Genomic DNA, 12,211 nt, shown 5'->3' on the forward strand with positions numbered 1-12,211 from the left:
GTCATATGCATAGCTATGCAAAAGTATCAGCATGATTATCATGATTTTAAGTTCTCAACATTAAATGTTTTATAAAAATCTTATATTAAATATGTTTACGTTATGATGGATTTCTTATTGAGTTATCGACTCATTTTAATTGTTTTTATATTTTTTTAAAAAGCTACACAACCTGCTACTATTCACACAATCTCCACACACCACACTTTTTTTATTATTTTTTCTTTTATCAAATATTTAATTTATGGATAATAAATAGAAAAATTCAGTTAGTTTATGAAGAATAAACTCAAATTTTTTAAAAAAAAATTAATTTTTTTTTTTAAAAAATACAATGTGTGGAGGTTGAGTAGTATTGCTCATATTTTTAAACTACCCCAAGTAAGCATGATGACTGGTACGAGTAGGCGAGCCAGACTTAGTTGGAGCAGTTGATTAAATTCCAAACTCCCTAGAATAATTTTTTTTTATGGCATAAATTTTATTTAGTTGTTAAGTAATGATACATACACAAAACATTTTTATAACAAATTTCACAACAATGTTGTAAGATGTGGGTATTTTTATAAAATAATGTTACTTTTATAAGATATATTACGAAAATACCCCTCATTTAACACATTATTGTGAAATTTGTTGTAGAAAAATAAAATATTGTGTATAAATTATTTTCCTTTTATAAAAATATTGTGTATAGATCAGGCCTCGACTCGGGTGCAGCATTTTTATTTTTTATTTTTTTTAGGCTTACCTTTGGGGCAATAACATTGGTTGAATTCGGGTTTCCCAAGAGAGGAATTAGATTGGGCCACCGAATCACTGCAACTCGCACTGAATTAATTACCAAAGTTGTTCAATATGGGATGAATAAACGCATGGTCTGCACAGAGTCCAGTGCTGTACACTAACATGAGTTAACTCCACCACCGGCTACCGGCCACCCTTATCTATATTTTGTAACATTCTACAAAGCAACGGCTACATATGATATATATGACAATTATATATCTCTCCGAAATGATTAGGGGTCCTACTCCGGTTTCTTAATCATTTATATCTAGTCATGTGTACTGTGTGTGTGTATGTTTTTATGGTCGATTGATTAACAAAAGGTTGTCTTGTACATGTTGTAGAAAAGATCCAAGTGTCTTATAAGGAATGCATGCGTTTATTAGTTAATTCCGAATATGAGGAAAACAAATCGCCTTAATTAGACGTTGGACAAGCTTGTGCGTATGGGTAGCTTTGATCATTTAGCCACGCCATCTCTAAGATAGGACGTCGCTATATTGAAAAGACGAAGAAGGGCAGCTTACTTGCAAAACTTCCTAAATCTATAAAAGGATTCTCTATCTCTCCACATATGTAGTGATACCTTTCTTGTCGGTTCACATCCACCAATCAATTATATACAATATTAGTTTTATTAGATTGTGAATATATATTTTTATATAAGAGACCAACGAAACACAATAGATTCCAATCCTTCTTAATTATATATTAATCAAATTACAAATACATAGTATACTCCCCAAGATTACTTTGCTTAGAGTCTACTTTCTCCCCTACTCTCGATTCGTCAAGATTTTCTTTTCCCTTGTTTATAATTCTTTTTTAAAGCCTTAATTTCTAAGAGCAATCATAATAATTAAAGCCAATATCCCATGATCAGGTGGATTTATATCATATTACATGGCCAACAACAACCATATAGATTAGAGGAAAGTGCATTGATGAACTTAATTTAAGTACTCAATCCTGATCATCACCACATGATATGATATAAAAACATTATAACTTATATCATCTGCAGACACTAAATTTGATGGATGATGTATGGCATCATCAACTTCAGTGCCTGCAGATATAATAACATTCATGTTCCTTGAAACTTTCTTGTTTACATGTCCCTTGGCTGACTACTCTCTCTCTCTCTCTCTCTCTCTCTCTATATATATATATATATATTGGAAATGATGAAACGTTGAATATACCTTATTTGTTAAATGAAACAAAGAAAATCGATTATGCCTGCCAGGTATATATGTAACATACCTATAAAAATTAAGTGTCCCCTCGAGCTTATGTACGTAGTACTACTTTTAATAATCTAATTCTTATCTAAAATTAATATAAAGTCTCAAGACGAATTTGTTAATTAAAGCAACGTATATATATAGATTCTTTGCTCCTTTCTCTAGCTCGATCTGTTTTTCTCTTTTGGGTTTATGGTCGTTGGTTTCTTAGCCAAGGAATTAAATACCTGAAAATAGATGCTTTGCTTCGAAGCACCAAAGAAAAGAAAAAAGGAAATTTTATTCCATTTCAAAGCAACAACCAAAGACATGCTGCATAGACCCTCCATCCTGATCTCAAGACAAATAAAAACAGTTAATCTGAAACAAGCCAAAGCCATTCCGCCAATTACTACTCCCCAATCCAACCCATGCCCTGAAGTGCAGTATAAGCCAACAAAGCACCACCATACCCCCACTCTCCCCCCTCCCCCTTATCTCAAATAAACAAACAGAACTTCAAGCCATGCATCACCATCAATGGCTTAAAGCAACACCAACACCAAAACCCTTGCGTACCCGAAACCATTAATTAGAAAAAAAAAGAAAAAAAAAAAAAAAGAAACTTCAACCCAGTATTGTTAATGTCATATTGTTGTTTCTAACAAAGGGTCCAAATAGACAAAAGAGTCCAAGTTAGAGTGCGATTGTTTGGTTTCTTCCATATTATGTGTGATAACTGTGGTGGGAGTAAACCTGGGAAAGCCCGGAGATTTCTTGTTGGATTGCATCCATGAGATCACTGTGGCACTTGCCTTCGCTAGGATGAGTGATTCTTCGGCTTACAAAGTTGAAACCACCTCTCGTCTCGCCCAATGGAGAATCGACAACTTGGCTTCCTGCACCTACCGCAAGTCCGATCCTTTCAAGATCGGAAAGTGGAATTGGTAAGACTCGAAAACACTCCTGTTTTTCATGTTAAAATCTTGAGAATTTGCTAACACAACGAGATTAATTATATGATGTAGTATCTTAATTTTGAGAATTTTCTTTTTTGGCTATTATCTTTATCTTAAAATTAGGCATTGAACTGTTAGTGAGTGTTAAAGATGTATAATTAGACTGGAACCCGGAAAAGAGGTAAAAATTTCTGACCCTTTCGCCGTCCAATGAACTTGTATTTAAGGAAGTGGAAACTCACCTTGTTACTGGGTTGCTGACAATTTTGAGGGAAAGCGAAATAATCTTTCTTTTCTGGAATTGCAAGTTGTATAGTTTTCAAAAGTTTGGGATAGAGTTCTTTTTAATTTGTTTGTGTTTGTGTTTGAATTGAAGGCATTTATCTGTGGAAAAGAATCGCTTGCTGTTCGTTAAGTTATACCCAGAGATATCGAATCTAACAAGAGACTGTCCCCCGATTGCGTCTTTCATCATCCGAGTGGTCAGTTCTGTGGGAGATCGCAGGGCTTTGACTCATCCAGGTAATGACAGTAAAGGTTTCTTTTTACATGTATAGATAGGAAGACCTTTGAGGATGATGTCTTTGAGAACCTTGCTCTTAACCACTAATACATTTGACTCAAGATTACTGAATTAAAATTTGCTGATTGAGGTGAGGTCATGCTTGATTTCTTCTTTTCCACGAAACGAGATTTTTGTTATGATTTTATTCTCCCGAGGACAGCAAAAATTTTGAGTTCCCTAGTGTAGACGAAAATCAGTGCCTTCAAAATAATAGTTGTCACTGTCGGATTATTGTCGATACATTAAGGACTCGATGGATAAGATTTGGAATCTCATCAATTGTTTCTCCTCCTTCAAACTCCTCAAATTTTCTTGGAATTTTCCCCCAAAACATTTTATCCAACCAACTTTGTCTTCTGTGCAGAGATAACAGACAAGAAACTCAAGAACAACGACGATTTTGTCTGGGCGATAGAGGTTCCATTAACTGGGAAATTCATCATTGACATTGAATTCCTTGATTTGAAGATAGCAGCTCCAGACGTGAGCATCTATTTGCTATTTTAACTTCCATTCTATTGTATTGATTGAGAAGGGCAATTACCCTGAAAGAAAGTGACCATAAATTTACTCTAGTTAGATCATATGACGATGGTTTTACCATCTACAAACTGCATTTCCCAGGTCTTTCAGAAACTATATATTCTTAATGAGGGAAACCACAAGAGTGGCCTCACCTAGTTTAGAGTTTTGCTATATACAAGCACAGTTCGCGTACTAATCTGTGTACTAATACTGATTTATTCATACTTAGAATTTAAATTAACACTGTTTTCAATAAAATCTACTTTTTGACCAATCATATCACATTGGTGCACAGATTAGTGCACAATTATGCTTGCAACTATATTTTCCCCCTAGTTTAATGACATGCCATTGACTGTACAGGGTCGAGAACTTTGCTCTATTTGGGCGGACGGATTCACGCAGAAAAGATCAAATGTGACAGCTCTTGCATCCCTTGGTCGAATGTTGGCAGAAAGCATTCACACAGATATCACAATTAATGCCTCTGATGGAAGCATTGGAGCCCATCGTGCTGTTCTTGCTGCAAGATCACCTGTTTTCCGCAGCATGTTTTCTCACAACTTGAAGGAGAAAGAAATGTCTTCCATAGATATCTCCGACATGACAATCGAAGCTTGCCAGGCTTTTCTCAATTACGTATATGGGAACATTCAGCATGAAGATTTTCGGACCCACCGGCTGGCACTTCTTCATGCAGCTGACAAATATGATATTTCTGACTTAAAAGAGGCTTGCCATGAGAGTCTTCTAGAAGATATTGATGCAAAAAATGTACTTGAGAGGCTCCAGAATGCATCTCTATATCAATTACCAAAACTGAAGACCAGCTGCATGCGTTATCTTGTGAAGTTTGGTAAGATATTTGACTTACGAGATGATTTCAATGCCTTCTTGCAATGTGCAGATAGGGACCTGATAGCGGATATCTTTCATGAAGTTCTTGATGCCTGGAAAGGATTCTGAAACCTGCCACTCTGCCTACAAAAGTTAGGGTAGAAACAGGTCTGTTAAGCCAGTGTATGTTGCCACGTCCATGAAAGCGAGTTGGAAAGATTAATTTGGTGCGCAGAATCTCTATTTGTCATGATACATACAAATATTGGTTTTCATGACAGAGGAACACATATTCTTGAATACACATTGGTAAATGGAATGCAATTAATTTATAAACTATTGATTTACAATTTGGAAGATATTCTAATTGTGTTTTGGTAGCATATTGTTGCTGAGGATTCTACATCTTTGACGGGCATTACACCCGCATGGGTGGTCAGGCTAGTAAACTCCCCTCACGGGAGGATATGTTAATAGATAGCGATGAAGGATTTCAGGGTAGGTATCTCGCGTGAAGAACCCTCAGCTAAAATAGTTGCATGATCATTTCAAATTGAAAAGCAAGAAGTGGATTCTGCTTTTACATACTACAGTTTGTTTTTCACACGTCAAATTCGACTATCAGATTGCTAGCAAGAATCTGCTCGGTATTCTGATCTTCAAACTAGCAGAAAACTAATCGCCCGGAGGCACTTTCACCACAAAAGCCTAATAGCCCATCTTTTCAAACTTCAATTCTACAATAAACCTTTTTATAGACACTAAAATCTTAATCCAAAAGCAAATAGGATTTTGTTAAGTTTTAGTGATTCTTTAGTTTTGTCGATCTGGAGAAGTCAGTTGTGTCACCCCCATTGAGAAAACGTCTGTGCTCGGAGGCCTTCCCACTTTATCATCAAACTCAATAATGACTTACTTCTTCTCTTAATTTTCTTTTCCCACGGTTAAGTCAGAGTGTAACAAGATTCAAGAAAAGCTCAAAGTCCCAACCTATGGAGTTCTAAAGAATCATTATAAGTCATAAGATCTTCCATCATTACTAAATAGATATTACAATCTCTGATACCATTTATAAAGAAGAGCACAAACAATATGAGAACTTATACTCTAAAAAGATCAATCAATGTATGATTAGAATTGATTAAAATTATAATAAGACTCAATTCCACCTAATAAGAATCCAATATAAAGCAATTGGCACTGATCAATACACCTTGATTATACTCGTTCGTTTTTACCATACTTCATCCAATTAATAGGCCATTACAATCTCTCTCATATCTTTTTCGAGAAGCCATTATAATCTCTAGTCCTTAACTCCCTTCCCCGTCAGGGCCATGTTGTTCCAAGTGACCAACGACATTGTTACTGGGTCATACCATTTACAACAATCTAAGGAAAATCAGAAAGTCATATATAGACTTAAAAAAAAAAAAAAACAAACAAACAAACTAGCCAATGCTGCAATCAGAACGCCATCGTAACAGTGGCTCTTTCCCAAACGACGTGAAATTTTATTCATCGTAATCTGGTACTGAATTCGGAGTATTGCAAAGAGTATACAGTCATCAGTATTTTGTAATCAAGATTCTTAGGTTTCTAGCCAATACCTTTGGTATAACAACATTACATTATAGCAAGTAGCATCAAAATGAATTTTTTACCATTTCCAGTACGTGAAAACTAGAGATTGAAAGAAGGGAAAAACCTCGGCATAAGCCTGAGATCCAAGAGGGTGTGTTTCGAGACAATAACTTCTTAAAATTTTTCTTACGGGAAAAATCACAAACTCAATTTTTGCAGAAACTCCAATAACAAGTCCACCATTTGTTGGAAATCTCTGACTCTGGGGGTGGTTCTGTTTTCATATACGTTATTGTTTTTTCTTGTTGATGATAGGATAGGAGGTTGAGAGAATATATGGAGGGAAATTGGAATATTATTTAGAATCTTCGTCACATTTCATTATTTTCTCTTTGTAATTGGAATCGTTGGATTGTTAAGATGGGCCAATGGCCGACAGAAAGAAGGTATCCATCTTGGGCTTGCCAGGATGTTCCAGCATTATCCAAACTCAAAAGAAAGTATCACATTGAGTAGCAAGTTCCAGGTCCGTACGAATGGCCATAATTAATAACCTAGCATTTGTTTAGCTTTTGATTCGGAATTTTCAGTTGTAATTCAAGATATGGGGATTATTGACCGAATCTGAAATTTAGAATAGAAATGAGGGAGATATAGACACGTGAATTCGATCTTACATTCCATAATGATAATATTATTTGGAAAATGATAGTATTACTATTTCATTACTATTTATTTACTACTCTTTTTTTATTTAATTTTTTTTTATAATTTTTTATTTTAATTAATGATTAAGAAAGTGGATAGTAGTAAAATTATATTTTTTTTTAATTTTTTCTTATTGATTAAAGATGTTAAAAAAATCCTTAAAAGAAAATGAAAAAAAAAAAAAAAAAACTTGAAATACATATAAGTAATAGATGAGTAGTAGATGGGTAGTAACCCTATTACTACCCTATTTATTTACCCACACAATAATAATATCCCGTGATTTGAGCCAATTAAGTTGTACGTCAACATGTTTGCTTCAACTCAGCAGGCTTAATCCACGTACGGTCGAGATCTTTTTTATTAATTAGTTGAAGTCTCTGTGCTGTGAGTTGAATAGACTCTGCGCTGTTGTGATCATCTAGACATGATGATATTCTCTTCTAGAAAGAGAAATATTGTTGTAGAGTGGTCGAGCCATGGCAATTAGAAGGTCTAAGATCCAAAGATGAAGGATATCCAACAATTATTTTTAAACCAACTGGCAATAGAAACCATATTTAGCATATATGTACTCTCAGTCCAATCTGTTTCACTTTTTTTTTTTTTTTACAGATTCTCTTCCATCCTATTTATTCCTCTGTTGAATCTTACATCCAAGTTCAAATTTATCATTTCCAACTAAATGACAACCATGCGTATCATCTAGAAAGATAAAATTGGTAATAATTCTCTGGAATTACTCAATACCACAGAAAGTTTCCTTTGCAGTGGATATTTTTTTTCCCTTTAAAAGACGAGCGAAAACAGAGTTTAAGACAGTAAAACGAACGAGCAGCCTACGTTCGCCTCTATTCATCAAAACTCTTTTCTTGTTTTTTAGTGAGAAGAGTAATTCAAAGCAAGCAGATGGGTCTTCCTGTAATCCCTCTGCTTCTTTCATTCTTTCTTTTCTTTCTGTTGCATACTCCCACCCTTGCCGATAAAAAGGTCAGCACAATTATCAAATTTTGATGTCTGCGCATGTGATTGAACTTTACAAGTTCCAACAATTGCTTTACCGTACCATTCATTTTGTCTGGATATTCAATAGAGTTCCGTTAGTGTGCCGTCAATATAATGGTCCCACTTTGACATTTTCCTGCAGTCTTACATAGTGTACATGGGAGCACATTCATCACCTCTCCTGGAGCCTTCGTTGCATGACCTCCAACTTTTAACGAATTTACATTACAATTTCCTTGCATCGTTAATAGGAAGGTATAAAATGTTATAATATGTTGTGTATAATGTTTCTTCTTTCTTCTCTTTTTTTCGTATTAAAGAAGAATGTCGACTTTGTTATTTGCAAATTTCTTGCACAGCACCGAGAAGGCTCAGGATGCAATCTTTTACTCGTACACAAGATTCATAAATGGATTTGCAGCAGTCCTTGAAGAGGAAGAAGCAGAAATGATTGCAAGTGAGGAATACGGCTTTTTAAGTTTCTTTGCATTTTTTTTAAGGAGAGAGAACTGAAGGCTCTATTTTCCTTCTTCTTCTTCTTCTTTTTTTCCCTGAGAATGGATTTGTTTTTTCACTTGCAGAGAATCCGAAAGTATTATCAGTATTCTTAAACCAGGGAAGAAAACTACACACAACAAGGTCATGGGATTTTCTTGGACTTGAGAGAGTTGGAACAATTAATGGCGCCGAATCAGCATGGAAGACTGCAAGGTTTGGTGAAGACACAATAATTGGAAACCTCGACACCGGTGAGTTTTTATTTTCTTTCTCCGTGATCAAAATATTCTTGTCTATCCATAGTAGATGCAATTGTTTTGATCTCCTTTGTATTTTCTACTTTTGCAATGTCATCATGAATCGCTATGTATACTTTTCCAAAATTCTTGGCGTACCCACTTTTTGTAATGGGGTTGTGCTAGGTGTATGGCCGGAATCAAAGAGCTTCAACGATGAGGGGATGGGTCCCATCCCCTCGAGGTGGCGTGGTATCTGTCAAAGGGGTAACAACGATGGAGTTCGTTGCAACAGGTCAATTATTATGTTTCCTTTTCATGCACGCTTTCTGTAAACAAACATTGAATCTAAATTACCTGATCTTCTGGGTATTCTAATATATATGAAGTGGATTCACAGTTTCCAACGGTTGGTTGTGTATGTTTGTATGCAGGAAGCTGATCGGAGTAAGGTACTTCAACAAAGGCCATAATGCATTTGCACGCATTAGTCCGAACTCCTCCCAATTCACTGCTCGTGATCACAGTGGGCATGGATCCCATACCTTATCTACAGCTGGGGGTAGCTTTGTACCCGGAAGTAATGTTCTTGGCAATGGCAATGGCACTGCAAAGGGTGGATCACCAAAGGCACGTGTGGCTGCCTATAAGGTGTGCTGGCCACCACTAGTAGAGGGTGGTGGAGAGTGCTTTGACGCGGATATCATGGCTGCCTTTGACGCTGCAATAGCTGATGGTGTTGATGTGCTTTCAGTGTCTCTGGGTGGCTCCGGCCCTAACGAGTTCTTTAAAGATGCAATAGCAATAGGCTCCTTCCATGCTGTTAAGAATGGCATTGTTGTGGTTAGCTCTGCTGGCAACGAGGGACCAGGTGCAGGGACCATATCAAATGGCTCTCCATGGATTTTCACTGTTGCTGCTAGTACCCTTGATCGAGAATTCGCTAATTATGTTTCACTTGGCAACAAGCTGCGCCTCAAGGTACGCACACAAACACAGACATTTTTTTTTAAGAAGGAGACGAGATTGCAATTTTATTGATATCCTCACTTACGGCGGAGGACACACACGTATATAAGGTTCCGGCCTTATTCTTTATATATGAAATAAAACTTCACTGACATTCCAACTTCATGTAATTGCCAGGGAACAAGCCTTTCAACTGGAGGCTTGCCTTCTAATAACTTCTATCCAATGATCAGTGCTGAAGATGCTGCTGCTGCTAATGCATCAGCTCCAGAAGCGTAAGCACAAATGCTCCTGTGGCTCAAACAATATGAATGAATTCCTTCCATTTTCCTATCATAAACTGTTAACCCCCGTGTAGTCTTCTCTGTCAGGCTGGAACTCTTGATCCCAAGAAAGTGAAAGGCAAGATTTTGGTATGTCTCCGTGGGGAAAATGCAAGAGTTGACAAGGGGTATCAAGCTCTTGCCGCAGGTGCTGTGGGAATGATATTGGCTAATGATGAGAGCAATGGGAATGGAGTTTCAGCCGATCCTCACTTGCTCCCTACTTCACATATCAGTTACACTGATGGCCAACGTGTCTTTGCTTACTTAAGGAGTACCAAGTACTTTTTCTTCGTATTTCACCTTTTTTCACAATATTTTGGAACTGTTTCAATTCAGTATTATTTTCCATCAACTTATAATTGTTATGTCCGGTTTCTAATATATAAATATATATATAGGAACCCTGAAGCTTTCATAAGTCGTGTAAGGACGCAATTAGACACAAAGCCAGCTCCATTTATGGCTGCTTTCTCATCTGCAGGACCCAATCTCGTCGAGCCATCGATCCTCAAGGTCTGTTAATATTGTTAAAGCGATTCAAATATCATGATCATTTTGTACATAATCTTAGGTGCATATTTATTGTAAATGATTATTGCAGCCTGATATCACCGCACCCGGGGTGGATATCATTGCTGCTTACACCGAAGCCGTTAGCCCAACTGATATAGAATCTGACAAACGCCGCTTTTCTTACAATGTTCTCTCTGGCACTTCCATGTCATGCCCTCATGTTTCTGGCATTGTCGGCCTCCTTAAAACCCTCCACCCTACCTGGAGTCCCGCTGCTATTAAATCAGCAATCATGACCACAGGTGTTTCTTAATCACAGTCTTAATTTCTTTCTTGCTTTGAAATATGTCACTCCTACTCGTTCGCCACTTTCTAATCTTTCTGTTTCTGTCTCTATTTCCAGCAAAAACGCGAGATAACAGACTGAAGCCAATTCTGAACTCGGCCAATCTCAAAGCCACACCATTGGAATATGGTGCGGGACATGTGCAACCAAACCGTGCCGTGGACCCTGGACTCGTTTATGATCTGACCGTCGATGATTACTTGAAATTCTTATGTGCTCATGGCTATAACCAAACCATGATCCAAATATTTGCAGATAAGCCATATGCATGTCGCAAGTCTTTCCAACTGGTTGACTTCAACTACCCTTCAATCACAATTCCTAATCTCCATGCAACCCCGGTGACTGTAACTAGAACAGTAACTAATGTTGGCTCTCCATGCAAGTACAATGTGACTGTCCAGGAACCTGCAGGAGTTTCGATCTCGGTTGAACCTACAACATTGGAGTTCAAATCAATAGGTGAAAAGAAGACCTTCAAAATTACTCTGAAGACCAAGGCCAGGTCTTTGATTGTAGACTACGTATTCGGACATTTGATTTGGTCAGATGGCAAGCACTTTGTGAGGAGTCCTATTTCAGTCAGCTCTAATTCTGGCAAGATATCAAGCAGTTCCTCACATTCGTAACGACTCGTCATCCTCCATTAACAATCTCATGTGATTAGATCAAGGATGTGATTATTTTCTTGCTTTCAATGTCTTCTACCATTTTTTTATATTATTATTTGCTCATTGAAATTGTATCATAGCGTGAATTAAGATCACTTACAAATTCAACATGTTAATTCTTACTCTTCAATAAATGCTTCGTTCTGACGATCATGTACAAGTACGATTGACACACTGTTTGCAACTTCACATGACACCCGTTCCTTCAAGTTAACATCCTGTAGAATTGGGATCGTTGCTACTGATCGCAGGCACAACCTATAAATTTCAGAAGCAGGTTTTCCCGGTCATTACGCCCATAAAATATTCTCATGTATGAAAACGCAGAAATGATCTGTACACGTACCCCTAATTAATGTGAACGGCAGTTTACTGTAGTACTGTTATATCTACAAAAAAAAATTATACAAAAATAATCTTATAAATTGATCTGATTTCATCTGATCTGTTAAAT

At 36.8% G+C, this 12,211-nt stretch overlaps 2 protein-coding genes across 2 annotated transcripts; both read left to right on the plus strand.

Moving 5' to 3' along the window:
- The first annotated feature begins 2,395 nt into the window (after nt 1-2,395).
- On the plus strand, nt 2,396-5,262 carry LOC122282935 (BTB/POZ domain-containing protein At1g55760-like). The gene is made up of 4 exons (XM_043095021.1): nt 2,396-2,962; nt 3,351-3,496; nt 3,904-4,022; nt 4,428-5,262. Exons 1-4 carry the CDS (start codon nt 2,841-2,843, stop codon nt 5,028-5,030), a joined length of 990 nt encoding a protein of 329 aa, XP_042950955.1. The 5' UTR covers nt 2,396-2,840; the 3' UTR covers nt 5,031-5,262.
- A 2,758-nt stretch (nt 5,263-8,020) lies between these two features.
- On the plus strand, nt 8,021-11,715 carry LOC122280948 (subtilisin-like protease SBT5.4). Its single transcript, XM_043092090.1, has 11 exons — nt 8,021-8,183; nt 8,341-8,453; nt 8,558-8,655; nt 8,780-8,947; nt 9,119-9,227; nt 9,367-9,913; nt 10,079-10,176; nt 10,260-10,505; nt 10,626-10,740; nt 10,829-11,042; nt 11,144-11,715. Exons 1-11 carry the CDS (start codon nt 8,103-8,105, stop codon nt 11,713-11,715), a joined length of 2,361 nt encoding a protein of 786 aa, XP_042948024.1. The 5' UTR covers nt 8,021-8,102.
- Nucleotides 11,716-12,211: the final 496 nt, after the last annotated feature.

This window comes from Carya illinoinensis, chromosome 11 (assembly GCF_018687715.1).
Source record: "Carya illinoinensis cultivar Pawnee chromosome 11, C.illinoinensisPawnee_v1, whole genome shotgun sequence".
Classification (NCBI taxonomy): Eukaryota; Viridiplantae; Streptophyta; class Magnoliopsida; order Fagales; family Juglandaceae; genus Carya; species Carya illinoinensis.